This window comes from Odocoileus virginianus, chromosome 10 (assembly GCF_023699985.2).
Source record: "Odocoileus virginianus isolate 20LAN1187 ecotype Illinois chromosome 10, Ovbor_1.2, whole genome shotgun sequence".
NCBI classification, from domain to species: domain Eukaryota; kingdom Metazoa; phylum Chordata; class Mammalia; order Artiodactyla; family Cervidae; genus Odocoileus; species Odocoileus virginianus.
In genome coordinates, this window is record NC_069683.1 from 32,015,347 (window position 1) to 32,042,717 (window position 27,371).

Below are 27,371 nucleotides of genomic sequence, written 5' to 3' on the forward strand. Positions count from 1 at the left end.
ACCCAGTCCCTCTGGGTCTTCCCAGTTCACCAGGCCCAAGCACTTGTCTCATGCATCCAGCCTGGGCTGGTGATCTGTTTCACCCTTGATAATATACATGTTTCAATGCTGTTCTCTCAAAACATCCCACCCTTGCCTTCTCCCACAGAGTCCAAAAGTCTGTTCTGTACACCTATGTCTCTTTTTCTGTTTTGCATATAGGGTTATCATTACCATCTTTCTAAATTCCATATATATAAATACATACAATTTGTCAATTATATCTCAATAAAACTGGTAAAAAGACAAAAATTAAAGCATTTAAAAAGAAAAATTGGTTGTTTCATTGATTATGATGTAATCAATAAATGAACAAGTGAACTGAAGAATGATTAGTGGGAAACTCTGTTTTTAGCTTCATTTTCTTATCTGTTTTTAGTTAAGTTTTACTTAATTAGTCCTTATAAGAGTTATGAGAAAGAAATTTCAGGATATCAAGGGATGAGATTCAATTAAAGGTTTTTGTAGTTGTTTCTTTGATGTCTTACCAAGAACACTATTGTACAACATTCATATATTATTCACAAGATTTCAGCAACCTGCTAATGAAGTTTCTCTGTTTTGCTTTATTTTGTTGAAAGTTGAAGTAAATTTGCACTATACTCCCAGTTTTGGCAGGAGTACATATGGGTATAAAGAAAAAAGTTTCTTCCCATCAAAACTGATGGTTGTGTCATTGGACTTCCCTGGTGGTGCAGTGCATAAGAATCTGCCTACCACGGCAGGGCACATGGGCTCAATCTCTGATCCAGGAAGATTCCACATGCTGCAGGCAACTAAGCCCTCATGCCACAGCTACTGAGCCCGTGCTCTAGTGCCCGTGAGCCACACTGCCAAGCCCACGCGCTGCAGCTTGCTGAAGCCCTAACGCCCAGAGCCTGTGCTCTGCAACAAGAGAAGCCACAACAGTGAGAAGCCCACACATCGCGACTAGAGAGTAGCTCCCACTCTTCACAACCAGAGAAAGCCCGCACAAAGCAACAAAGACCCAGTGCAGTCAAAAATAAATAAATAAAATTATTTTTTAAATGCTTTCAAAAATCAATGATTATTTCATAAAGTGCTCCAACCTCCTTTTTTAATCTCACTTTAAGCTGAAACAAACAGTGGTACTCCTTTGGTGTAGATTCAATGTCACACACTTTCTGTTGTCTTCTAGCAACATTAAAATAGGAAACAAGACCGAGATACTATATTTTTGCAGTGTCTAATTATTCTTTTTGGAAAAGATATAAATAGATTGATATGATTCATGGATAAAAGAAAACAGGCACAATTTATCATGTTTATATTCTACAAGAAAAAAATCATATACTGTTTGACAAATGTTGAGGTGCTGAGGGCACTTTTGCTCTATAACAGAAATTTTGACAAGATTTCTAGACCATGGCTTATAAGTGAAAATGAAATATGATAAATTACTCTCAAAAATAGTAAAGCACTGGAAGAATATATTCTAACATAACCAAAAATACAGTTTTGGATTATAATGTCTGTAGGTCCTTGAATAGAACCAGTGTGGTCATTCTCGATAAGGAGCTGTTTTTTTCATCTCATGCATGGACATATTTTCACTCAAAAAATAAAAAGCTCATCTCTCTGTTGGTTTCCTGGAGATGAAACTAGTCAGTAGGGCAGAGTGGGCTTTCAGAATCAATACAAAATTGTTAATATCATTTTTTGAAGGTTTGGTAACATTAATGAAAGTTTGCAAACTCAGATATTTACTCCATGAAAACCATACTGTGAAGCCTATTCTACAGAAATTAAAGCAACAATGTTTGTGAAAGTATAAAACTAGTTTCTTTATTTAGCATTCTCTAGAGGAACAAAAAATTAACACACACCCATATGACCACCAGTAAACAATTTTTTGAAGAAACTGTGTGACAATTAAGGAGTATTATGCCTCTATGAAAAAAGAATAGAACTATTAATGTATAAAGATGTTCTATTATATTAGCAAATTTGTAGAACTCAAAAATTAAGCATATTGATACCAAGAAATGCAACAATCTTTACCATTTATTAAATTTAAATAAAGTCCAGTACAGCAGTAATATCACATAGACCTCTCAGCATAGTCAGAATGTATGTAAATCCACTTTTCTTCGCCATAATTTTATCAAAGCTCTTTTCAGCTCACTGTTCCTCAGACTGTAGATCAGTGGATTCAGCAGAGGTGTTAAAAGTGAGTAAGACAAGGACATCAGCTTCTTGGTTTCTGGGGAGTAGCCAGATTTAGGTTGTAAGTAAGTCATACTGGCTGTGCCATAGAAGAGGGTAACAGATGTGAGGTGGGAGGCACAGGTGGAAAAGGCCTTTTGCCTCCCAGTGATTGATGGCATCTTCAGGATGGCAAAGAGAATTCGAATGTAAGACAGAATTATCAACGTGAAAGGAAGCATGATAATCAAAACGGTGCCAGTGAACGCATAGATTTCAAACAAAAATGTGTCTGTGCATGCCAGCTCTAGCACTGCTGGAGTTTCACAAGAGATATGATTGATTTCACTGGGGCCACAAAAGGGAAAACTAGAAACCCATATCGTTTGTGCCGTACCTAACATGAATCCCAAAGTCCATGAGCCTGTAACTAATTTCATAAAAACTCGTTTGTTCATAATCATTGGGTAGTTCAAAGGAGAGCAGATTGCAGCAAATCGGTCATAAGCCATTGTCCCTAGGAGAAAACATTCAGTCCCACCAAAAAAAAGAATAAAATACATCTGTGCAAAGCAGCTCACAAACGAAATTGACGTCTTTTCATTGGAGAGGACCACCAGCATTTCAGGCATAATGACCGCACTGATACTAACATCCACCACAGACAAGTTCTGGAGGAACAGGTACATGGGAACATGCAGGCTCTGTTCCAGGCAGATGACAACTATAATGATGGCATTTCCTATCAGTGTCAGCAGATAAATCATCAAGAAAATCCCAAAGAGCTGCCCTTGGAGTTCGGGAAAGTTAGAAAAGCCCAAGAGGATAAACTCAACCACAGAGCTTTGATTTTGCCTTTTCATTTCAATAGTGGAGCATATTTTGCATTTATGGCATAGTATATAAATTATGAAATCAAAATTCAATAGCTATGTTTTCATTCAACCCTAGATATTCTTAGGAGAAGATATAAAGAGGAACTCATCCTGACAGAAATTCAGTTCGGCAATTTTGGAGAGTGCCCAATTATTCAAATTAATGATTCTTTTCCCAAAAAAAGGAGGAAGTGAAGAAGTCTGGCTCAGAAATCTTGTCTGAAAAGTATAAAATAATATCAAAATTCTTTTCCAACTTGTGTAGCTTAAAAATGAAAATAGTCTTAAAACAACACAAATGCTTTATAAAGTATAAAAGTTAACAACTGGAAAAACAAACCCAAGAAATTTTTTATAACAGTCTAATAATTCAATGATACAGCACAGTCAATTGTTATTTATTATAACTTTTTGTCTAGTTCAAAATCCCTTTTGTGATTCACTTGAATATGAAAACTCTGCAGAAAAACAAAAAGGGACTTGTGTTTCAGATCTTGCTGCTAAGTCACTTCAGTCATGTCTGACTCTGTGCGACCCCATAGACAGCAGCCCACCAGGCTCCCCCGTCCCTGGGATTCTCCAGGCAAGAACACTGGAGTGGGTTGCCATGTCCTTCTCCAATGCATGAAAGTGAAAACTGAAAGTGAAGACGCTCAGGCGTGTCCGACTCTTAGCGACCCCATGGACTGCAGCCTAGCAGGCTCCTCCGTCCATGGGATTTTCCAGTCAAGAGTACCGGAGTGGGTTGCCATTGCCTTCTCCGTGTTTCAGATCTTAGGTGGTCTGTAAATAATGTGAAGTGACTTTAGTTTATTGATTTTTTCATAGACTGCAAAATAAGAGTCAATTATCTTGCAATTGGCCTTCATAGAAAATATTCAGGGTTAATTCTTTATGGTTCATCTTTGTCATGATGATTTAAGAAAAGTCCAATCTTGATCATTCTGAAATTGTGATTTAAATGTGTTTTTTCTCTCTATTTTTTCTCTTTCACTCTCCCTCTCACCAAGAAGTTAATCATTAATTATTCAACAAACACTGATTGAAGAAAAAAACACTGAATACCTACCATTTTCTAGGCTCAGTAATCTCAGGTACACAGTTAATCCCACAACTCAATGAAGAGCTGGAAACACTACATAAAATAACATTCTATCCTTGTCTCAGTATTCTCTAAGTCCTAGCTCTATCTTTGTCCATTGTCCATTACAATCAATTGTCAAAAAGTTCATCCAGGCTTTTCCATAACATCTTACAGAAAAGATACATATATGGATTTAGATTATACATATAAACATGAACTCGTAACTCCCTCACTAAAATATTAACTCCAGAAGTCAAAGTTTTTTTTGTTTTTTGCTATACTCACAATGTCTATAACAGCCTCAGGCCCATAATAAATGCTAAACCAACTTTGAATGAATAAAGGAATAAAAAATGAATAAAATCCAAAAAACCTCTAAGGAAAAGAGAGTCTAAAAGGAAAGTGCACAACACTTTTGGGAAGCAGAAGTGATAACAAATGCTTCAGACATTCCAGTGAGGTATGGATTACTTCTGATTTGGGACAAAGTACAAAGAAATATAATCATAGAATGTCATCAGTGGGAAGTATCTTAGGTGAGATAAAGAAAACAAGCGGAGAGATGACCTGCTCAGAGCAAAGGTTTTTGGTGACAACTTAGCATCCCATTGAAGGCCTACTGGCCTTTCTGTGGTGACTTGAAAATCATCAGGAATATGATGTGGAACCAAGGAGAACAGAAGGATACAGCAAGGTGAAGACATTTAATGTCTTGGGTGCAGATCAGTAGGACATTAGTAGACACTAGAAGCAAGTTGATTTGTTCTGAATAAATCATCATTAAAATTAAATGTATTAACCATAATAATTTTGTTTAGGATATAAAAATCACCTAAAATTAATAAAATATACTCACAAGATCAAACATTTAAAATAAATTTCTAAGAAAGAATAATGTGTATTCAGTACCAATATTTAAAAGTGGATGGGACTTTGAAATTAGAAAATTCAGAGTATAATGTAAAAAAAATGAAAACTTTTTAGGACTGATTTTAAACATGTTATGGAACAAAATGTGAGTGGTAAAGAGCAAGTGACCACAGATGTTCCACAATATTCAACTAAGACTATAATGCTGTCTTGATAACTCACTGACACAAAATACTTGAGCAGATCACTCCCTTCTCCAGGTTTCATCCTTACAATGGAAAAAAGTAGGAGCTGGACTTATTAAACAAGTTCCCTTCCAGTTGCAAACTTCTAAGATTTGATTTTAGTGCATGCAAAATACTTGACACTTCTAATTATTGCCTGAACTTTTCTCTGAAATGAGGAGAAAAATAAATTGGCCAGCATCAACATCAGTTTACTGATTCAAACATTTCATCTGTGTCTAGTGATTCCTGAGCACTGAGACATCACTTCATCAGCATCTCCAACTATCAGTGGAAGATGAACTACAAATGGAACACCCACTAATGAGCACACAGCAGAATTTTCACTTTCTTACCTACTGAATCTGTCCATTTAAAGTTCACACTACATTGTCAGAAGTTTCACCTCTAGTCAAAACCCATCTCCTCATAAATACAACTCAATGATTCAGTGTACTGATGCTAGAACATTATATGGCATTGAATCATACGCCCTGGAGAACCCATCCCAGGAGAACTTGGAATTACTTTGTACATGCTTTCTTGTATTTTTGCATAACTAAAGAGACTTGAACTTGGGCCCCTCGGGTGAGAAAGCTCAGGGGGACTAACCTGGAGCACCACTCCCTCATATTCCTACAGGGACTAAACACCTCCTTACACAAGAAACTCAATTTCACCATGACATCTCCCAATAGCAAGTAGAAACAGAGGCTGAAAAAAGTTGTAAATGTGAAAGAAGAGAGTGGTGGGGTAGGGGTGTGAGCAAAGGCAGGTAAACCAGAGCAGGAGGGTAGTTGGACGGAATGTATATTTTGTGCAGTGATGGAAAACAAGGCAAGTAGATTGAAGCCTCTTTGTAATAAGTTTGGATGCCAAATCCCCAGCCCTATTCAAGAAACTTTGATTATTTGTATCAGAAATACAGTCACTAAAATATTTTTACCAAAACTGTCACTACAATCAATATCATAGATAGATCTTTTTAAACTAGGAGTCAAATGCTAGAATAGTTTTTATGTTGTGAACAAGTCATTTAACTTCTCTGATTCTATTGCTTTCTCTGTAAAACAAACATAGCATTAACATTACATATTCCAGAAAAACATCTATTTCTCTTTCATTGACTGTGCTAAAGCCGTTGACTCTGTGGATCACAATAAACTGGAAAATTCTTCAAAAGATGGGAACACCAGACCACCTTGTCTGCCTACTGAGAAACCTATATGCAGGTCAAGAAGCAACAGTTAGAACCAGACTTGGAACAACAGACTGCTTCAAAATTGGGAAAGATGTACATCTAGGCTGTATATTGTCACCATGCTTATTTAACTTATATGCAGAGTACATCATGCAAAATGCCAGGCTGGATGAAGCACAAGCTGGAATCAAGATTGCTGGGAGAAACATCAGTAACCTCAGATATGACACCACTCTTATGGCAGAAAGTGAAGAGGAACAAAAGAGCCTCTTGATGAAGGTGAAAGAGGAGGGTGAGAAAGCTGGCTTAAAGCTCAACATTCAAAAAGCTAAGATCATGGCATCCAGTCCCATCACTTCATGGCAAATAGATGGGGAAACAATGGAAACAGTGGCAGACTTTATTTTCTTGGGCTCCAAAATCACTGGACAGTGACTGAAGCCATGAAATTAAAAGACGCTTGCTCCTTGGAAGGAAAGCTATGACAAACCTAGTCAGTGTATTAAACAGCAGAGACCTCACTTTGCCAACAAAGGCCCATCTAGTCAAAGCTACGGTTCTTCCAGTAGTCAGGTATGGATGACTTCCTGGGCTTCCCTGGTGGCTCAGAGGTTAAAGCATCTGCCTGCAATGCAGGGGACCCAGGTTCGATCCCTGGGTCGGGAAGATCCCCTGGAGAAGCAAATGGCAACCCACTACAGTATTCTTGCCTGGAGAATCCCATGAATGGAGGAGTCTGGTGGGCTACAGTCCACAGGGTCGCAAAGAGTCGGACATGACAGAGTGACTTCACTTTCACTTTTCTTCAGGTATGGATGTGAGAATTGTACCATAAAGAAGGATGAGTGTTGAAGAATTGATGCCTTTGAATTGTGGTGCTGGAGATGACACTTGAGAGTCTCGTGGAATGCAAAGAGATCAAACCAGTCAATCCTAAAGAATATCAACCCTGAATATTCATTGGAAGGACTGATGCTAAAGCTTCAGTATTTCAGCCATCTGATGCGAAGCATCGACTCATTGGAAAAGACCCTAATGCTGGGTAAGATTGAAGGCAGAAGGAGAAGGGGACGACGAAGATGAGATGGTTGGATGGCATTACCGACTCAATGGACATGAGTTTAAGCAAACTCTGGGAGATGGTGAAGGACAGGGAAACCTGTTGTGCTGCAGTCCACGGGGTCGCAAAGAGTCAGACATGATTGAACAACTCAACAACAACAACAACATTACTTATGAGAATCAAGGACTCACAGATCATCTTAAATTGATCTAAACAATTAAGGAGACCACTGGCTCAGTCCCAACAAAGTGAATAGATGACTGAATCTGCAGGCATGGCTTTTCCAGAACTGGGCAATGTGATCAAAATGCAGCTTACTTTTGTGTACTTTTCATCACTGCAGGTTTTTGGAGCAGGTTCCACCTTCAAGGGAGCTTTTTCAGGACTTCCTTGGTGATCCAGCAGCTAAGACTCCATACTCCCAATACAGGGGAGCCGGGTTTTATCCCTGCTCAGGGAGCAAGATCCCACTTGCTCGACCTAAAGATTCTGCATGTCATGACCAACAAGACCCAGCACAGCCAAATAAATAGTTTTTATTTTAAATGAAGCTTTCTCCTCCTGTCAGCAATACGTTTCCAATGACACTTAGAGATTTACTCTATTTAATCTGTATCCAGTGGGAAATATACTATTAATAGTTATTCTAACTGCTTGTGTGCAATCTGTGTTTCTGATACACTAAAGATGAAAATCACTACAAGCAGCACATCTTGGAAGGCAAAACCAATAATCCTGTTATTGTAACAAGGAGAATTAGATGCAGAAGACATGCTACTATACATAGAAAACCCTATAAGACTCCACACAAAAACTACTAGAGCTGACAAATTCCACAAGGTAGCAGGATACAAGCTTCCCACTTTTGTGGGAAAATGTCTGTTCAGGTTCTTTGCTTCTTTTAATTGAATTATTAAGGGTTTGCTATTGATCTGTATGAGCTCCTTAGTTTTTTTAGTATTGACCCCCTCATCTGATAGATGGGTGTATATATATTCTCCCACTCCATAGGTTGTCTGTTTGTTGATCATTTCTTTGGCTATGCAGAAGTTTTATAATTTGATGTTCAACATCAATGAAATTTTGCCATATGTTTTCTTCTTGGAGTTTTACATTCTCAGGTCTTGTGTTGAATCCATTTTGAGTTAATTTTTGTGAGTAGTGTAATACAGAGTTCCAATTTCATTCTTGCATGTGAATATCCAGCTTTCAGTATTATTTATTGAAGAGACTATCCTTTTCCAGTTGAGCATCTGGGCTCCCTTGTCAAATAAAGTGTTCATATAGGTGAGGATTTATTTCTGGGGTCTCAGTTCTATTCCATTGGCTTATATGTCTGTTTTTTATGCCTTTACCGTATTGTTTTGATTGTTGTAACTCTGGAATTTAGTTTGATACCAGGAAGTGTAATGCCTCCAGCTTTGTTCTTCTTTCTCAGGATGCTTTGGCTACTTGAGGTCCTTTGACGTTCCACATACATTTTAGGACTGTTTTTTCTATTTCTGTGGAAAATGTCATTGGAATTTTGATAGGGGATGCATTGAATTTATCATTTTGGGTAGTATGAACATTTTAACAATATCCATTCTTATGATCCATGAACAATGCATATTTTTCCATTCATTTGTGCCTTCAATTTCTTTTACCTATGTCTTATAGTATTCAATATATAGATATTTCATCTCCTTGGTTAGATGTACTCAAGTATTTTACTGTTTTTGATGCTATAGTAGATGGTATTTTCTTTACCTCCTTCTCAGATGGTTTGTTCTTCATGTACAGAAATATAACTGTTTTATGAATGTTGGAATGGTATCCTGCAACTTTAGTGATTTTGCTAATTAGTTATAAGAGACTTTTGCTGGAGTCTTTGGATTTCCCATATATAAGATGATATCATCTGCCAACAAAAACAATTTTACTTCTTCCTTTCCAATTTGGATGCCTTTTATTTATTTATTGTCTAATTGCCCTGGCTAGGACTTCAAATACTGTATTGAATAGAGGAAGTGAGAATGGGCACCCTTCAATTGTTCCTGATCTTAAATTTTCAACCTTTCATCATTGAATATGATGTTACCTGTAGACTTGTCATATAAGAACTGTATTACGTTGAGGTACTCTCCTTCAATACTCATATTGGTGAAAGTTTTTATCATGAAAGAATGTTGGATTTTGTCAAAACCTTTTTCTACATCTGTAGAGCTTTTGATGTGGCTTTTACCTTTCATTTTATTAAGGTGGTATGCCAAATTACTGACTTGCATATGTTGAATTATTTTTGCATCCCAGGAATAAATCTTATTGATAATGATGTATAATATTTTTAACATGCTGTTGAGTTCAGTTTGCAAGTAATTTGTTGAGAATTTTTTTTACACTAATACTCATCAGGGATATGGCTTTTAGTTTTTTATTCTTGAAGTTGCTTTATCTGGGTTTGTTATCAGGATAATACTGACAGGTAAAAGGAGCTTAGGAGTGTTCCCTCCTCTTTAATTTTTAGAAGAGTGAAGATTGCCATTTAATTTTTCATTAAATGTTTGGTAGAATCTACCAGTGAAACCATCTGATCTTGGGCTTGTAGGAAAACTTGTAGGAAAGTTTTTGATTACTAACTCAGTTTCCTTACTAGTAACTGATATATACAGATTTTCTCTTTCTTTATGATTCAGTCTTGGTAGATTGTATGTTTTAAGGAACTTTTCCACTACTTCTAGATTGTTCAGTGTTGGCTTAGAATTATTCATAGTAGTGTCTTATAACTCAAATATATTTCTATGATATCATTTATAATGTCTCCTCTTTCATTTCTGATTATATTTATTTGAGTCCTCTCTCTTTCTCTTCGTGAATCTAGATAAAGGTTTGTCAATTTTATCTTTTCTAAAAATCAGCCCTTTAGTTCATTGATCTTTTCTACTGTTTTCTTATTCCCTATTTCAGTTATTTCTGCTCTCATATTTATTATTTCCCTTCTTATACTAACTTTGGGCTTATTTTATACTTCTTTTTCTGGTTCCTTGAGGTGTAATGTTAGTTGTTTTGTCTGATAAAAGTGTAACTATCATTGCCTTCTTTGGTTACCATTTGCTTGGAATATTCTTTTCCACTTCTTCACATTCGGCCTAGGTGTGTCATTAAAGTTAATATGAGTCTCTTGTAGGCAACATATCATTGGATCTTGATTTTTTTAATACATTCAGCCATTCTATGTCTTTGATTAGAGAATTTAATCCATTTACATACATTTAAAGTAGTTATCAATTGGTAACTTATTATTGCCGTTTTCTTTATTATTTCCAGACTTTTTGTAGTTCCTTTGTTCTTTTCTTCCTCTCTTGCTGTCTCCTTTGAGATTTGATGACTTTTCCTGGTGGTATGCTTTGGTTTCTTTGTCTTAATCTTTTGTGTTATCTACTACAGAGTTTGTTTGTTTGTTTGTTTTGTGGCTATTACGAGGCTTACAATGTATATAAGCTTACTACATATTTATAAGAAATACAACGTCCTATTTTAAGTTGGAAACAACTATGACAACATACAGATGTTATACTTTTGCTTCTCTGCTCTCACATTTTAGGTTTGGATGCCAAAGTATACCATTTTTATACTGTGTATCCAATAAAAAATGGTTGTGGTTATAGTTATTTTTAATAAGAGTTGAAAGTGATTCATAGATCACCATTAGTATATTGGAGAATCTGAAGTTTACAATGTACTTAACTTCATTTTTGTTTTTCATATTCTTAGGTTCACATTGTCAATATCCTTTCATTTTACCTTAAAGAGGTCCCCTTAGATTACTAATTCGAATGGTAATGAACTCCCTCATTTTGTTTTTTGGGGGGAAATAAGTCTTCTACATTAGTGAAGGATGTTTTGCTGGGTACTTCTATTTGTCAGTGTTTTCTTTTTTTCTTCTTATAATATTTTGAATATATCATCCCATTCTTTCCTGGTCTGCAAAGTTTCTATTGAGAAATCCATCTTAAGTGGAAAACCTTTTGTGTGCCAAATCACTTTCTCTTACTCCTTTCAAAATTCTCTCTTTGTCTTCAAATCTTGACAGTTTCATTGTAATGTGTCTTGGTGAATTCTTTTTCAGCTCAACTTATTTGGGGACTTTTCATCATCATGAATCTGGCTGTTCATTTCTCTCCCTAAGTTTGAAATGTTTTTAGCCATTATTTAAGTAGACCTTCTGTTGCTTTCTCTCTCTTTTCTTACTGTGACTTCTACAACATATATTTCAAATGATAGTCTCTTGAGAAATTTTGGAACAACAGAGGCAGAGCCTGTTGGAAGAATTTGTATTTGCCTACTTAATGCCCTACTGAAAAGTATACAACATTCAAATATTATTCAAACTAATTTCAAATATTTGATGATGAAATTTCTTTGTGAAAATCCAATCAATTTTATACCTACATTTCTGATTTTAATAGAGGTAATAGCAATTAAATTTTTTTTTCACAATTGAGTGACAGCTTTGAATGGAAATAATGTATTACCTTTTCATTATCATTCCAAGAGCAGAAATTAAGGACCGTAAGAGCTCATATGATGTCATAGATTCAATAAATGGTCCCTCTTTATTCACCGATAAAAACATTCAAATATGAAGCAAGCATGAAATGTTTCAAATATTGTAATTTGGGATATAATTCATGCTGAGAAAAACCACACAGTGATGTGACTCAAGAATCATTGAAAATATGCCCAATTAGTTAATCATACTACTTTCACACAATAAAAAAAAACCACCCATTGTTTATAAACAAAGTGTCTAGAGGTAGTATGGGCCTACAAAAGCAAATTTAATACAAACCTCTAAAAACAGCTGCCTATAAGCGAAAAGGTACCAGTACTATCAAGTGATATTTCAGGAAAGTTCCCATGGAGTCCTCTGGTCACCAACTTTGGATGAGCATCTTGAAAAATACCAAGAGAAATACTGTTCTGAAGTATAACCTGTTTCAGCCCATGAATGAGAGCCGTGTCTGTCTTCCCCAAACAGCTGTACTTTGTTTACTCACTCATGGAACCGCTTTCACTCCAAAAACGTAAACCTCATCTATTTATTGATCTCTTTAAGCTCTGCTTTATTACTGCAACAGATTGGGCCTTCAAGTCTACCTGACAGAATTACAATCATTTTGAAAAGTAATTCTATAATAGCTATTAAAATCTATAAGCACAATTGATCTTCATCCCATTAGGCCCACTTTGAGGAATGTATCATAGAGAAATAAAACATCAGTATACCTGAACATATGCAAGTAGGTGTTCATTGGAGCTTTGTTTAAATGACCATGATGATTTGGATATTCATATACAGTAACAGATGCCTTCTGATGCAAAGAACTGACTCATTTGAAAAGACCCTGATGCTGGGTAAGATCGAAGGCAGGAAGAGAAGAGGACAACAGAGGATGAGATGGTTGGATGGCATCACCGACTCAATGGACATGAGTTTGAATAAACTCCAGGAGTTAGTGATGGACAGGGAGGCCTGGGTGCTACCGTCCATGGGGTCTCAAAGAGTCAGACATGACTGAGTGACTGAACTGAACTGAAACAGTAACAGATGAACAATTATATTAAATGTCACCAAAAATTATGTATCTATGAAAAATAAGGACAACAATGGATTGCCAAAAGAGGGATCCCTGATATATTTTCAAACTTGGAGAACTTTAAATATATTCATATCAAGAAATGCAAACTATTTTCACCATTATTAGATTTAAATAGAGTTTAGTAGCAGTGACCAATATCACATGGCTTCTCAGCACAGTCAAAACATATGTTTTTTTTTTTTTTTAGTTGGAGGCTAATTACTTTACAATATTGTAGTGGGTTTTGTCATACATTGATTCATCTATATTATCTTATGTGAAATAGATCACCAATCCAGGTTCAATGCATGAGGCAGGGTGCTCTGGGCTTTGCGGTGGGAAGATCCTGAGGGATGGGATGGGGAGGGAGGTGGGAAGGGGGTTCAGGATGGGGAACACATGTATACCCATGGCTGATTCATGTCAATGTATGGCAAAAAGCACCACAATACTGTAAAGTAATTAGCATCCAATTAAAATAAATTAATTTAAAAACAAAAACAAGTTACAGACTGGAGAGAAAATATTTGCAAACTATATATCCAACAAAGAACTAGTATTCATAATATATAAAGAACCTTCTAAACTGAACATTAAAGAAAAAACCTGTTATTTTTTGTAACTACAAGTGAGTCTATAATTATCTCAAAATAAAAAAGTTAATTTAAAAAGGTATGTAAATCCACTTTTCTTTGCCATAATTTTATCAAAGCTCTTTTCATCTCACTGTTTCGCAAGCTGTAGATCAGTGGATTCAGCAGAGGTGTAAGAAGAGAGTAAGCCAAGGACATCAGCTTCTTGGTTTCTGGGGAGTAGCCAGATTTGGGTTGTAAGTAAGTCATACTGGCTGTGCCATAGAAGAGGGTAACAGATGTGAGATGGGAGGCACAGGTGGAAAAGGCCTTTTGCCTCCCAGTGGTTGATGGCATCTTCAGGATGGCAAAGAGAATTCGAATGTAAGACAGAATTATCAACATGAAAGGAAGCATGATAATCAAAATGGTGCCAGTGAATGCATAGATCTCAAACAAAAATGTATCTGCACATGCCAGCTCTAGCACTGCTGGAGTTTCACATGAAAGATGATTAATTTCATTGTTGCCACAAAAGGGAAAACTAAACACCCACGATGTCTGCACAGTAGCCATCATGATCCCTGAGATCCATGAGAATATAATTAATTTCATGAAAACCCTTCTGTTCATAATCATTGGGTAGCTCAGAGGATGGCAGATTGCAACAAATCGGTCATAAGCCATTGCTCCCAGAAGAAAACATTCAGTCCCACCAAAAAGAAGAATGAAATACATCTGTGAAAAACAGCCTGCAAAAGTGATCCTAGCTTTTTCACTGGAGAGGACCACCAGCATTTCAGGCATGATGACTGCACTGAAACCCACTTCCACCACAGACAGGTTCAGGAGGAACAAGTACATGGGAACATGGAGGCTCTGTTCCAATGAGATGACGACTATAATGATGGCATTTCCCATCAGAGTCACCAGGTAAATAACCAAGAAAACCTGAAAGAGCTGTCTTTGGAGTTCAGGAAAATTAGAAAAGCCCAAGAGGATGAATTCAACCACAGAGCTTTGATTTTGCCTTTTCATTCTGGTAGTACAGCATGTTATATTTTATGGCAAAAAAATGTAAATTATGAAGCCACAATCCAATAGTAGAGAGTTCAGGTCTCCATTCACCTCAAATAATTCTGTAAAAGCTGTAAAGAGGAAGCTATCTTGACAGAAGTTATTTTGGCAATTTTGAAAAATGACCAGTTACAAGAAATAAATGTATCTTTCAAATATAAAAGAAGAATGAACACTTCTGACTTATAAATCTTATCAGAATAATATAATAAATATATTAATATGTATTTATATATTATTATATATTTATATATAATAATATATAATAATATAAAAAAGCACAAAATAATGCCAAAGTTCTTATTTTCTAGTGCAATTCATACACTATGTATTTTGATATTTTAGCATAACTTGAAAGCAAACATAAATAACTTGTGTCACATTCCTATTACATTGCTCTCAGTTTCCCCAGTTTTATATAAGTATGAAATCTAATACCACAGAAAGTAAAGTATCAAAACTGACAAAAGAAAAAAGATACCCACAAAAATTTTATAATAACCGAACAATTTAAAGTTACAGCACAGTTGATACGTGTTTATTACAAATATTCACAGGTTAAAAATTGTTATATGTGACTCGGTTAAATGTGACAACAGTCTGCAGAAGCATACAATGGAGGTTGTAGTATTACTTACACTGGATGATCTGTAAACTAAGTGAATAATTGACTTCAGGTTCATTGATAACTTCCTCAACTGGTCATGGCAAATTGTGTGGATACTAGCTTCGCCATGGTCCATTCTTGTGAACCTCGATGTCTTAAGAAAAAAACTTAAGTTTTGATAATTGTGAAACAGTGATTTTAATGTTTCTTTCTCCCTCCTCCCTCCTTTTCTCTCTCTCTCCCTACTCTATCACTAGGTTCATCAAAAAGTTCATTTCATTATTTCTTATTCAACAAACACAAAAAGAGCATCTACCATTTTCTAGGCTCAGTAATCTCTGGCAACTTTTGATTTCACAGCTCAACAAAGAGCTGACAACACTACATAAAATAGCATTTGACTCCTGGGTCGGGAAGATCCGCTGGAGAAGGGATAGGCTACCCACTCCAGCATTCTTGGGCTTCCCTTGTGGTTCTGCTGGTAAAGAATCCACCTGTAACGCAGGAGACCTGTGTTTGATCCCAGGGTTGGGAAGATCCCTTGGAGAAGGGAAAGGCTACACACTCCAGTATTCTGTTCTAGAGAATTCCATAGATTGTACAGTCCATGGGGTCCCAAACAGTCAGACACAACTGAGCAACTTCCACTCACTCACTCACATACCTCAGTACCTTCTAACTTCTATCATTTACAGCTTGCCCAATATCTCCAATGTGAAAACTCCAGGAAGGTAAAGATTTTCTTTTGTTCTTTGTTGTATTCACAATGTCTATAAGAATCCATGACCCATAATATATGCTAAATATGTGATGAATGCAGAAAACAAGAAATCGAGACAGTGTTTTAAAGGCATGGAGTATCAGAAAGAAAAATAACATCAGCACACCATCCTATTGGGAAGCAAAAGTGTTTTAGACATCTCAATGAGAAAAACATTACTTCTAAATGGAAAGGGAAAGTGAATAACCATAATTACAGGTGTCATGTGTGGAAGATACATCAGGTGGAAAGATCAAGACGTCAGTGAGACTGAATTGGTCAAGTAAAAAGGCATTTGATGACAACTTACACTAGAATCAAAACCTACTGATCATTGTATAATATGTTGAAAACCGGTGGAAGTTCACTGTGTCAGATGAAAAGGACAGAAAACAAGTCTTCAGTACAGATCAGTATCACACAACCTAATTTATTCCTGTATTTGACCTTAATCATACATTAACATCAATGTCTGTATCATCCATAATAATTATATTTGTATGTAAAGATTCTCCTAAATTTAGTAATTTAAACTGCAGGATCAAATACCTAAATTTCTAACAGAGAAAAAAATAATGTGTATTCAGTTCCAAATATTTTAAAGTGGATAGATTTTTAAACTAGAAAATTTAGAATATTATATACACAAAATGGAAAACTTTTAAAGGACTTTTTAAAAGCATGTTCATGATGGAAAGAGCAAATAACCACACATGATCCACATTTTATCTATAACTTAGAAGATCATAATCCTGTCTTGATAACTCTCTGACGTAGAATACTTGGGCAGATCACTCCATTTTCTAAGTTCGAGTCCTCCAACTGGAAAGGTAGGAAGTGGACTCATTTACCAAATTCCCTTTCAGTTGCAAAGTTCTAAGATTTGATGATTAGTGCATGAAAAGTACTTACATCTCTAATTACTACCAAAAGTTTTTCTCTGAAAAGAAAAAGGAATTGACCAGCATCAACACCAAAGAGTCTACCAATTCAAATGTTTGATCTGTGTCTAGTGATTCCTGAGCACCGAGACATCACTTCAGTAGCATTTCCAGCTATAAGATGAAGATGAATTGTAAGTGAAAATCTAACAAGCACACAGAAGAACCTTCACTTTTGTACCTACTGGCTCTGTCAATGTAAAGTTCACACTACTTTGTTAGATATTTCACCTCCACTTAATAGCCACCTTCTCATAAATACAAGTCAGAGATTCTGTGCATTGATGCTATAACATTATATGACATTGAATCACATGCCCTGGAGAATCCACCCCTGGAGAACTTGCAATCACTTTATACATGCTTTCTTGTATTTTCACATGATAATTAAGGAGGTTTGAACTTGGCCCTTAGGGTAAGAAAGCTCAAGAGGGCTAAACTGGAGCACCTCTCCTTTGTATTCCTACAAGGAACAGATACCTTCTAACACAAGAAACTCAGCTTCACCAAGACATCTCCCAACAGGAAGTGGAAACGACTGAATAAAGAATGAAAATGGGGAAAGGAGAGAGTGCGGGGAATGGGTGTGAGCAAAGGCAGGTGAGCCAGAGGGCAAGGAATGATTGGATGGACTGTACAGTTAGTGCTGTAGTGGGAAATAAATTAGTATAAGTAGATAGAAGACTCTTTGTAAAATAAAAAGCATGGATGCCCTCTCACCCAACAAGAACTTTTTATCTTTTGTAGTAGAAATATAGAGCCACTGAAAATTTTATGAGAAAAATGTGATTAAACTTTATTTCATTGACAGAGTCTTTAAATCAGCAGTCAAAAAATCTGGACTAGCTTGTCCAATTTGAGCAAATCATTTAACTTTCCCGATTATATTACATTCTCTGTAAAATAATCATTAACACTATTGATCTCCACTGCATATTTATGAAAATCAAGGGACTCAAGGATGAGTCTAAACTGTCTTGTACAATTAAAGCCATTGGTTCAGTGCCAAAAGAGTGAAGAATGAATGAATATGCAGGTTTGGCTTTGTCCAGAACTGGATGGTGAGTCTGGAATGCAGGTTCCCTTTGTCAACTTATTGTTGCTTTCCTGGTGTAGGTTGTTCCATTCTCAAGGAATCTCACCTTTCCTGGCAATTACAAGGCTGCCAACTACACTTAGAGTTTCGTTCCATCTAATCTCTGTCCCATGGGAAATGTCCCAGTTACTCTGAGGAGAAAGGATTTTCATTACAGAATCCAATCCAAGGAATGTTTCCATATCATTCACTATGTGGGATAACACCCTATTTATGAGCCAGTCATGTGCACTAGGCATGGGAGATGCTACTTAATATATGATTCATACCCCATCAATTCCATGGGGGCTTCTGAAATACTGAAATATTCTATTTCTTGCTGTAGGTGGTGGTAACACAGGTGATGTGCCAATTGTGAGAAGTCATCAATATGTAGAGCTATGATTTGCACACTTTCCTATGTGTACATTAGAATTCAATCAAAACTGTATAGAAAAATTACAGATACAAGCTAAAGGGGATAAAAAGAAAATAATATTAATATCAGGCTATATCTTAAAGGCAATAGTACTAAGGTGAAAAAAATAATAATCTGGAGATTTAACAGAACTTCCTCAATGATTGACAGACAATATAGACAACAAAGACATAGAAATGAGAATATTTAATAATAAAATTTTTATTTATAAGATGATAATGAGAGTAATTGTAAGTAAGAAACAACACATCTTATGTGGCTAACTATATTTTCCTCTTAAAACATTTATAAAATATTTACAAAAATTGATTATGTGTTTGTCTGTCATAAAGGAAACAATTAATAAATCCAAATTCTTGGTACTCACACACATAATACACTTTGCAATAAAACTTCAGAACAACAACCAAATATAGTGAAAGGAAACTAAGGTCTTGGAAACTCAGAAACATTCTGACATTATCTTTTGCTAACTCAAAGTTGGACATGAACTATAGACTATTAAGAAATGAACTTTTATATTAAATGACCAGATTTTCATTTATTAATGTCTCCAAAACTTTACTTCTAGTCTTGTCCTAAATTTTGTTCACCCTTAGCATCCCCCGTTCCAGGTAGCAGTAGCTTAAATTTTCTAGTTACACAAACCAAACACCAAGGAGTCATCCTTGAATTCATTTCCACTGACCCATCTCCAGCACTGCAGGCAGATTCTTTACTATCTGAGCCACCAAGGAAACCCTTTCCCTCCCAGTTCAGTTCAGTCGCTCAGTTGTGTCCGACTCTTTGTGACCCCATGGACTACAGAACACCAGGCCTCCCTGTCCATCACCAGCTCCAGGAGTTTACCCAAACTCATGTCCATTGAGTCGATGATACCATCCAACCGTCTCATCCTCTGTCATCCCCTTTTCCTTCCAACCCATAGTAAATCCATAATCTATCTAAAGCACTATGTTCTAAGTACGGTGTATCAAATTTGAACACTCTCACTCTTCTTAAAAGGGCTTCCCAGTTGGCTCGTTGGTAAAGAACCCATCTGCCAATGCAAGAGATGTAGGAGACACAAGTTCTATTCCTGTGTTAGGAAGATCCGCTGGAGGAGGAAATGGCAACCCACTCTACTATTCTTGCCTGGAAAATCCCATGGACAGAAGAGCCTGGCAGGGTACTGTTCATAGGGTCACAAAGAGCTAGACACAGCTGAGCAATTGAGCATGCTCTCACTCTTCCTAAAGCTAATATCCTGATCCAAGTTCCTTTTGTCTCCCAGTTGAATTATTGCCATAGCCTCTGAACTTCCCCCTTCTTCCTCCCATGCCTCTGCTCAGTTCAGTTCAGTTCAGTCACTCAGTCGTGTCCGACTCTTTGCGACCCCATGAACCACAGCACGCCAGGCCTCCCTATCCACCACCAGCTCCCAGAGTCTACCCAAACCCATGTCCATCGAGTCAGTGATACTATCCAGCCATGTCATCCTCTGTCATCCCCTTCTCCTCCTGCCCCCAATCCTTCCCAGCATCAGGTTTTTTTCCAATGAGTCAACACTTCGCATGAGGTGGCCAAAGTATTGGAGTTTCAGCTTCAATATCAGTCCTTCCAATGAACACCCAGGACCGATCTCCTTTAGGATGGACTGGTTGGATCTTCTTGCAGTCCAAGGGACTCTTAAGAGTCTTCTCCAACACCACAGTTCAAAAGCATCAATTCTCCGGCACTCAGCTTTCTTCATCGTCCAACTCTCACATCCATACATGAATGCTGGGAAAACCATAGCCTTGACTAGACAGACCTTTCTTGGCAAAGTAATGTCTCTGCTTTTAAATATGCTATCCAGGTTGGTTATAACTTTCCTTCCAAGGGGTAAGCGTCTTTTAATTTCATGGCTGCAATCACCATCTGCAGTGATTTTGGAGCCCCCCCAAAAAAAGTCTGCCACTGTTTCCCCATCTATTTCCCATGAAATGATGGGACCAGATGAAAGCACCCTATCCCACTCACTGCAGGAGTCAAATTTACCAACATGGCTTAAAATCTGTTTCCCTAGGCTTCCCTGGTGGCTCAGTGATAAAGAATTTGCCTGCCAATGCAGGAGATGATCTCTGATCTGAGAAGATCACACATGCTGCAAAGCAGCTAAGCCCATGTGCCAGGACTGTTGAGCCTGTGCTCTAGAGCTCAGGAACCACAGCAATTGAGCCCACACGTTGAAACTCCTGAAGCCCCCACAACATAGAGTCCATGCTCGGCAACAAGAGAAGCCACCACAATGAGAAACCTATGCACTGAAATGACCCAACACAGCCAAAAATGAATAAAATTAATTAAAAAAAAAAAAAAGATCTGTTCCCCCATTGCTCTTAGAGCTCATCTCCATTACATCCTCTTGCTTACTCTCATCCAACCAAGGTCCCTTGCTAGTTCTCAAATCCCCAGCTATATTCTCAACCCCACAGCTATTGCTTTGCTTTTCCTGAACATGGGTTCTTCCTTTCCAAAATGCTTATTCCCTCATGTCCCTTTGTCCAAGGGGTATCTTCTCCAGGAGACCTTCCCAAAAAACCTATTTAAATTGAACCTCAAACCCAACTCTACTATCCTGATTTATTTTTCTCTACAATATTCCTCAGCAGAGATACATCTAAATCATGAGGATGGGTTAAAAATAAAAATATGGAGAAAGATAATCCAAAATGCTAATCAAAGGAAATTTGTGTAATTATATGATTGGGTTGGCCACACAGTTCCTTCAGTTCCTAAGTAAAATAAAAGACACATTTTTTCATTTTTACCAAGAATTTTTAATGAACAACATATTCACTGTTTTGTTCTGTTACCTTCTGCCATTTTTCAGGCGACTTCATGATTCCATCTTCCTTAAATTTTTATATTTTTGACCAAAGAACTGTTCCAGGTGCCTTTTATACCCTTCCAGGGAATTGAAATTTTTTCTATTAAGAGAATTTTGTAGACCGAAATAAATGGAAATCTGAAGGTACAATGTCTGGTGAATACAGTGGATGAATCAGAACTTCCCAGTCAAGCTGTAACAGTTTTTGCCTGGTAATCAAAGAAACAAGTGGTCTTGTGGTATCCTGATAGAAGATTATGCATTTTCTGTTGACTAATTCTGGATGCTTTTGTAGAGGGCTGCTTTCAGTTGGTCTAATTGGGAGCAGTACTTGCTGGAATTCATCATTTGGTTTTCCAGAAGGAACTCATAATAGAGGACTCCCTTCCAATCCCACCATATACACAACATCACCTTCTTTGGATGAAGACCAGCCTTTGTTGCAGTTGGTAGTAGTTCCTTTCACTTGCCTCATGATCTCTTCCATCCCATATTGCTGTATAGAATCCACTTTTCACCTCCCATCATTATTCGTTTTAAAAATAGAACATTTTCATTACATTTAAATAGAGAATTGGACGCAGATATGTGGTCAAGAAGGATGTTTGTTTGTTTGTTTTTCACTTAAACTATGTGGAACCCAAACATCAAAGTAATAAACATAAATAAGCTGGTACAAAACATTTTCAGTGCCTGACTTGGACATTTTGAGTGTGTCAGCTATCTCCCATGTGGCACAATATTGATTGTTCTTAATTAATGTCTCGATTTAGTCACTATCAACTTCAACTGGTTTACCCAACTCTAGAGCATCATCCATGGAGAAACCTCTGGCACAAAGCTTCACAAACCGCTTTTGACATATTTAACCTGTCACAGCACCTTCTCCTTACACTGCTCAAATCTTTTCTCTGCATTTCAGTTGCATTTTACCTTTCTTAAAATAATAAAGCATAATAAGCCAAAAATGTTGCTTTTCTCTTCCATCTTCAGTATTGAAGTGACTACACAAAAATTCACCAATTGTGTTGTTTTCTTAATGCATGCTAATGTGACAACTGTCACAATACAATCTAGCAAAATTGTTCCAAATGAAGTTAAAGACAAGTAAACACTACTAGAGCCAGCTTGTGGAAAATACCAAACGAACTTTTTTGTCAACCCAATACCACCAGAAAAAAACAAACTGCAGAGCATGAAATATTACTAGGCATAAACTGAACTAGACTCTTCAGGACCTTCTTGGGTATATGAGCCCCCACTCCCCACTCTGCGTGTGTCCCCTGTGTCTTAAAATAAAAGACTTTGCTTCAGGCCTCCCCTAAGTGTCAAAAGCCTGTCTCAGGTGTTAATGATTATGAAATGTGATCATATAGTAACAAAGAATAGCTGTTAGACTGGGAAACTGGTAATAATTTGGACTATAAATCAACCACATAGCAGAGTGATTGAATTCCCAGTTTCCTGAAAGATATAGATACAGCTCTGACACACATTCCTAAGTTGTTTGGGTAGAAAGCTGACCCCTACCAGATAAAAACTGCTAACCACAGCACATAGCCCCAAGACCAGTTGACCAGGCTGATGATGCTCAAAATTTCACCTTGATACCAAGAAATCTGAGAATTGAGCACAAGCTGATCATGCACCCTCTGGCCCACCTTTTCATATCACCTTAAAAATCCTTCCCTGAAAGCCATTACGGAGTTCAGGTCTTTTGAGCCTGAGCTGCCCATTTCCTTTGCTTAATATCCTGCAATAAATGCTGTACTTTCTTTCACAACGATCTAATGTTCACAGATTTTCATTGCTGTGCACTGGGCAAGTGGACCCAAATCTAGATCCAGTAATAGGAAAAAAGAGTCACTTTATAATGAGAAAAAGTTCAGTTCTTCAAAAATATGTGAAAATACTAAACTTGCAAGTATCCATTAATATGGCTGCAAAGTATATCAAGCAATTATTTCTTTATGAATGAGCACCCAAAACTTTGCTTGTCCTATCAATTCTTTACCTTGGGCCACTTCTTAGGTCCCATTTCTATTGTAAAAATACATGAAAAAATACCAAGAGAAACTCTATTTTGAATTATAATCTGTGTGAGTCCATGAAGCAAAACAGGTTGGTCTCCTCAAAACAACTGTCCCTTGTCTACACATTCATGGAACAAGTTTTCATTCCAGAAATTAAAATCTCATCTATTCTTAGTGTCTGGAATTCCACCCTATTAGTGCAGCAGAGTGGGCCTTCGGCTCCTTCTGAAGAATTTATAGTCTCTGTGAAAAGTAATTCTGTAATAATTATTAAAGAAATTTATACTACTAAAATTTATAAACACATATACTGTTCATCCCATCAGGTCTAGGCCTATATCCTACAGAAACAAGATGCTAGTAAATATAAACATATGGAACTAGTTTTTCATCAAAGCATCATCTTAAGGACAATAATCTGGTAAAACTTGAATGTACATGATAGAGGAATAGGCAAATAAATTCCTATATCATATGTCATCAAACTTAGGCACCTAGAGAAAATGAGTGTGAATATCCTTTAGAAACATATACCCTGACATATTTTCAAACTTGGGGAACTCAACAAATTAAATATATTTATATCAAGAAATATAAACTAGTTCATCATTATTACATTAGAGTTTGGTCAGACAGTGAATATATATCACACGGCTTCTCAGCAAGTCAAAATGTATGTAAATCCACTTTTCTTTGCCATATTTTCATCAAAGCTCTTTTCATCTCACTGTTTCTCACGCTGTAGATCAGTGGATTCAGCAGAGGTGTAAGGAGAGAGTAAGCCAATGATGTCACCTTCTTGGTTTCTGGGGAGTAGCCAGATTTGGGTTGTAAGTAAGTCATACTGGCTGTGCCATAGAAGAGGGTAACAGATGTGAGATGGGAAGCACAGGTGGAAAAGGCCTTTTGCCTCCCAGTGGTTGTTGGCATCTTTAGAACGGCAAAGAGAATTCGAACATAAGACAAGAGTATCAACAAGAATGGAACAATAACTGTCAGAATGGTGCCAGTGAATGCATAGATCTCAAACAAAAAGGTGTCTGCACATGCCAGCTCTAGCACTGCGGGAGTTTCACAAGAGATATGATTAATTTCATTGGGGCCACAAAAGGGGAAACTAAACACCCATGTGGTCTGCACAGTAGCCACTGTGATCCCTGAGACCCATGAGAATGTAACTAATTTCACGAAAACCATTTTGTTCACAATCATTGGGTAGCTCAGAGGATGGCAGATTGCAGCAAATCGGTCAAAGGCCATTGCCCCCAGAAGAAAACATTCAGTCACACCAAGAGTGAGTATGAAATACATTTGTACAAGGCAGCCCAAAATAGAAATCCTCATCTTCTCAGTGGAAAGGATCACCAGCATAACAGGCATAATGACCGCACTGATACCCATATCCACCACAGACAAGCTCTGGAGGAACAGGTACAAGGGGACATGCAGGCTCTGTTCCAGGCAGATGACGACTGTGATGATGGCATTTCCCATCAGAGTCACCAGGTAAACCACCAAGAAAACCCCAAAGAGCTGCTCTTCGAGTTCAGGGAAGTTAGAAAAGCCCAAGAGGATGAATTCAACCACAGAGCTTTGGTTTTCCATTTTCATGTCAACAGTGGAGCATATATTGTTTTTAAGAACATAGTTATAAAACATATTGTATAAATTACAGTACAAAGTTACAGTCTAATAGCTCTGAGTCAGGGTCTGTAGTCAAACAATCTGGGCAGAAGATGTAAAGAGAAGCCCATCCTGATAGAAATTTAGCTTGGCAGTTTTGGAGAATGACCAATTATTGTAGCTTAGAAATCCTATCTGATATATACAAAATAGTATCTAAGTTTTATCGTAACTTAGTTTATCGTACTAACAGTTTGGAATTTAAATTTAATGTTAAAGTAAGTAGGAATATATTATAACTTAGGTGTCACTTATATAATGTTTCTAAAGGTATCACCAATTTTCCTAATTTTATGTAAATATGAAATTTAAGACCACAAAAATAAGGTGTCCAGGCTCATATTTGTTTTGTGCTGATGAGAAAGTTGGGACATAAATGAAGAGTAAACGCGGTCCTAGGCTATTGTCATTTCATTCAAAAGGCTCTGGACAGAGAAATATTTAAATATTTTCAAAAATGGAAAAGATAAGACAATTTGAACTTCCTTAAATATAAAATTACAGTAGGTTCTTACTGCTACAGAATCATATACTGACAATGAAACTTACGTTACATATATTTTACAATAATAAAAATGTTAACAGATTTTTAATTAAAAATATATTCTCAAGAAGTCACAAAAGGAAAAAGATAACCCACATGTAATTTTATAAAATTTTAATAATTCTAACAAATATGATATATAGTTGTTATAACTATTCATTAGTTCAAAATGACTGTGTATGACTTGGTTAAATGTGACAACACTGCAGAAACACACAAAGAGGGTTTATTTTTGAGGTTCCTGCCTTCAATGATCTATAAGTATATGAATTTGCTTTACACTTGTTGATTTTTGCTCAGACTGTACCTGGACAAATACATAGAAAATTCGTCCAGATGAGAAATTGGTAGGGGGGACAGTTCTCATTGGTACGTCCCTATGATCATATGTTTTAAGGAAATGCTCATGTTTTACTCATTATAAACTTTTAATTTAAAAGTTTCCCTTCTAGTTCCCTTGTGCTGCCCTCTCTTTCTTCCTTCCTATTAAATTTCTCATCAAGGTGTTCAATTAATCATTAATTATTCAACCAACATTGATTGAGCATCTGCCATTTTTAGACTCCATGCTCCAAGGCACACTTTGGACACCAGAGCTCAGAAGAGAGCAAATCACACAACCTAAAATGGGAAACAGGGCCTCACTCCCTAAGCCAGTAGTTCTAACTCCTACCTCTCATACCATGCTGTATTTTTTCATTATCTCCTATAGACATTGTATTTACTACTTTTATATATACATCTATACAGACATGGACAATACAGACATATACATATATATGTATATACATATATATATATGTATATATATATGCACAGATACACAATAATTTTTTCATTAAATATAAACTCCAGGAGGACAAAGATTATGTTTTATACTAAGAATGCCTACAACAGTTTCTGACCCATAACAAATGCAAAACCAATTTTTTCTTGAATAAATGAAAACAAAATTTAGGAAAATGCAGACCTCACCTTTAAGGAATATTCTATCTACATGAAAAGTTAAATCAGTATAAACACTATTGGGGAACAAGATTAATTACAATGATCTTAGAGTTTTCAGTGAGGAAAATGTTAGTCTAAATGAGGAGAGATGAAGAAATACATCACAAGAAGTCGGAGGTGGAAGGGCAATTAGACAGGAGGAAGGCTGACTTACTCAAGTCAAAATGTAATTGATGACAACTTGGCACTACAATGGAGGCCTTCTAGATTTCTGTGATAGTTTGAAAACCAGGGAATGACATCTGTGGGAGATGAGGAATCCAGGAAGACAGAAGGGGGCAAGTGAAAACATAAAATGTTGCCTTGGGTACCGATCATTAAAATATCAGCAGACAGCCATGGTGGGTTAACTTATATATATCTGAATTTGTCTAGAGTCTTGTATTAAAATCAAATGTCTCCATCAACCACAGTAATTATATTTCGGTTGTCAAAAATCACCTAAATCAATAAAAATAAGATCAAATATTTAAACCCATTTCTAGTGGGGTAAAAAAAGAGAAATGTGTATTCAGCTAAAAAGTTTAAAAGTGGATACGTGCTGAAAATAGAAAATTTAGAGTATCATATAAACAAGTGGAAAACCTGTAAAGAACTAATTGAAAGAATATATGAAACAAAATGTTCATGATGGAAAG

At 36.6% G+C, this 27,371-nt stretch overlaps 3 protein-coding genes across 3 annotated transcripts; all 3 read right to left on the minus strand.

The window, feature by feature from the left end:
* Nucleotides 1-2,123: 2,123 nt before the first annotated feature.
* LOC110148065 (olfactory receptor 10A6-like) lies at nucleotides 2,124-3,068 on the minus strand. The gene has a single exon (XM_020909954.2). It carries the CDS (start codon nucleotides 3,066-3,068, stop codon nucleotides 2,124-2,126), a length of 945 nt encoding a protein of 314 aa, XP_020765613.1.
* A 10,734-nt stretch (nucleotides 3,069-13,802) lies between these two features.
* Nucleotides 13,803-14,753, minus strand: LOC110148068 (olfactory receptor 10A3). Its single transcript, XM_020909957.2, has one exon. The coding sequence runs from the start codon at nucleotides 14,751-14,753 to the stop codon at nucleotides 13,803-13,805; it is 951 nt and encodes a 316-aa protein (XP_020765616.2).
* A 9,411-nt stretch (nucleotides 14,754-24,164) lies between these two features.
* LOC110148064 (olfactory receptor 10A3-like) lies at nucleotides 24,165-25,109 on the minus strand. Its single transcript, XM_020909953.2, has one exon. It carries the CDS (start codon nucleotides 25,107-25,109, stop codon nucleotides 24,165-24,167), a length of 945 nt encoding a protein of 314 aa, XP_020765612.2.
* Between the last annotated feature and the right edge of the window lie 2,262 nt (nucleotides 25,110-27,371).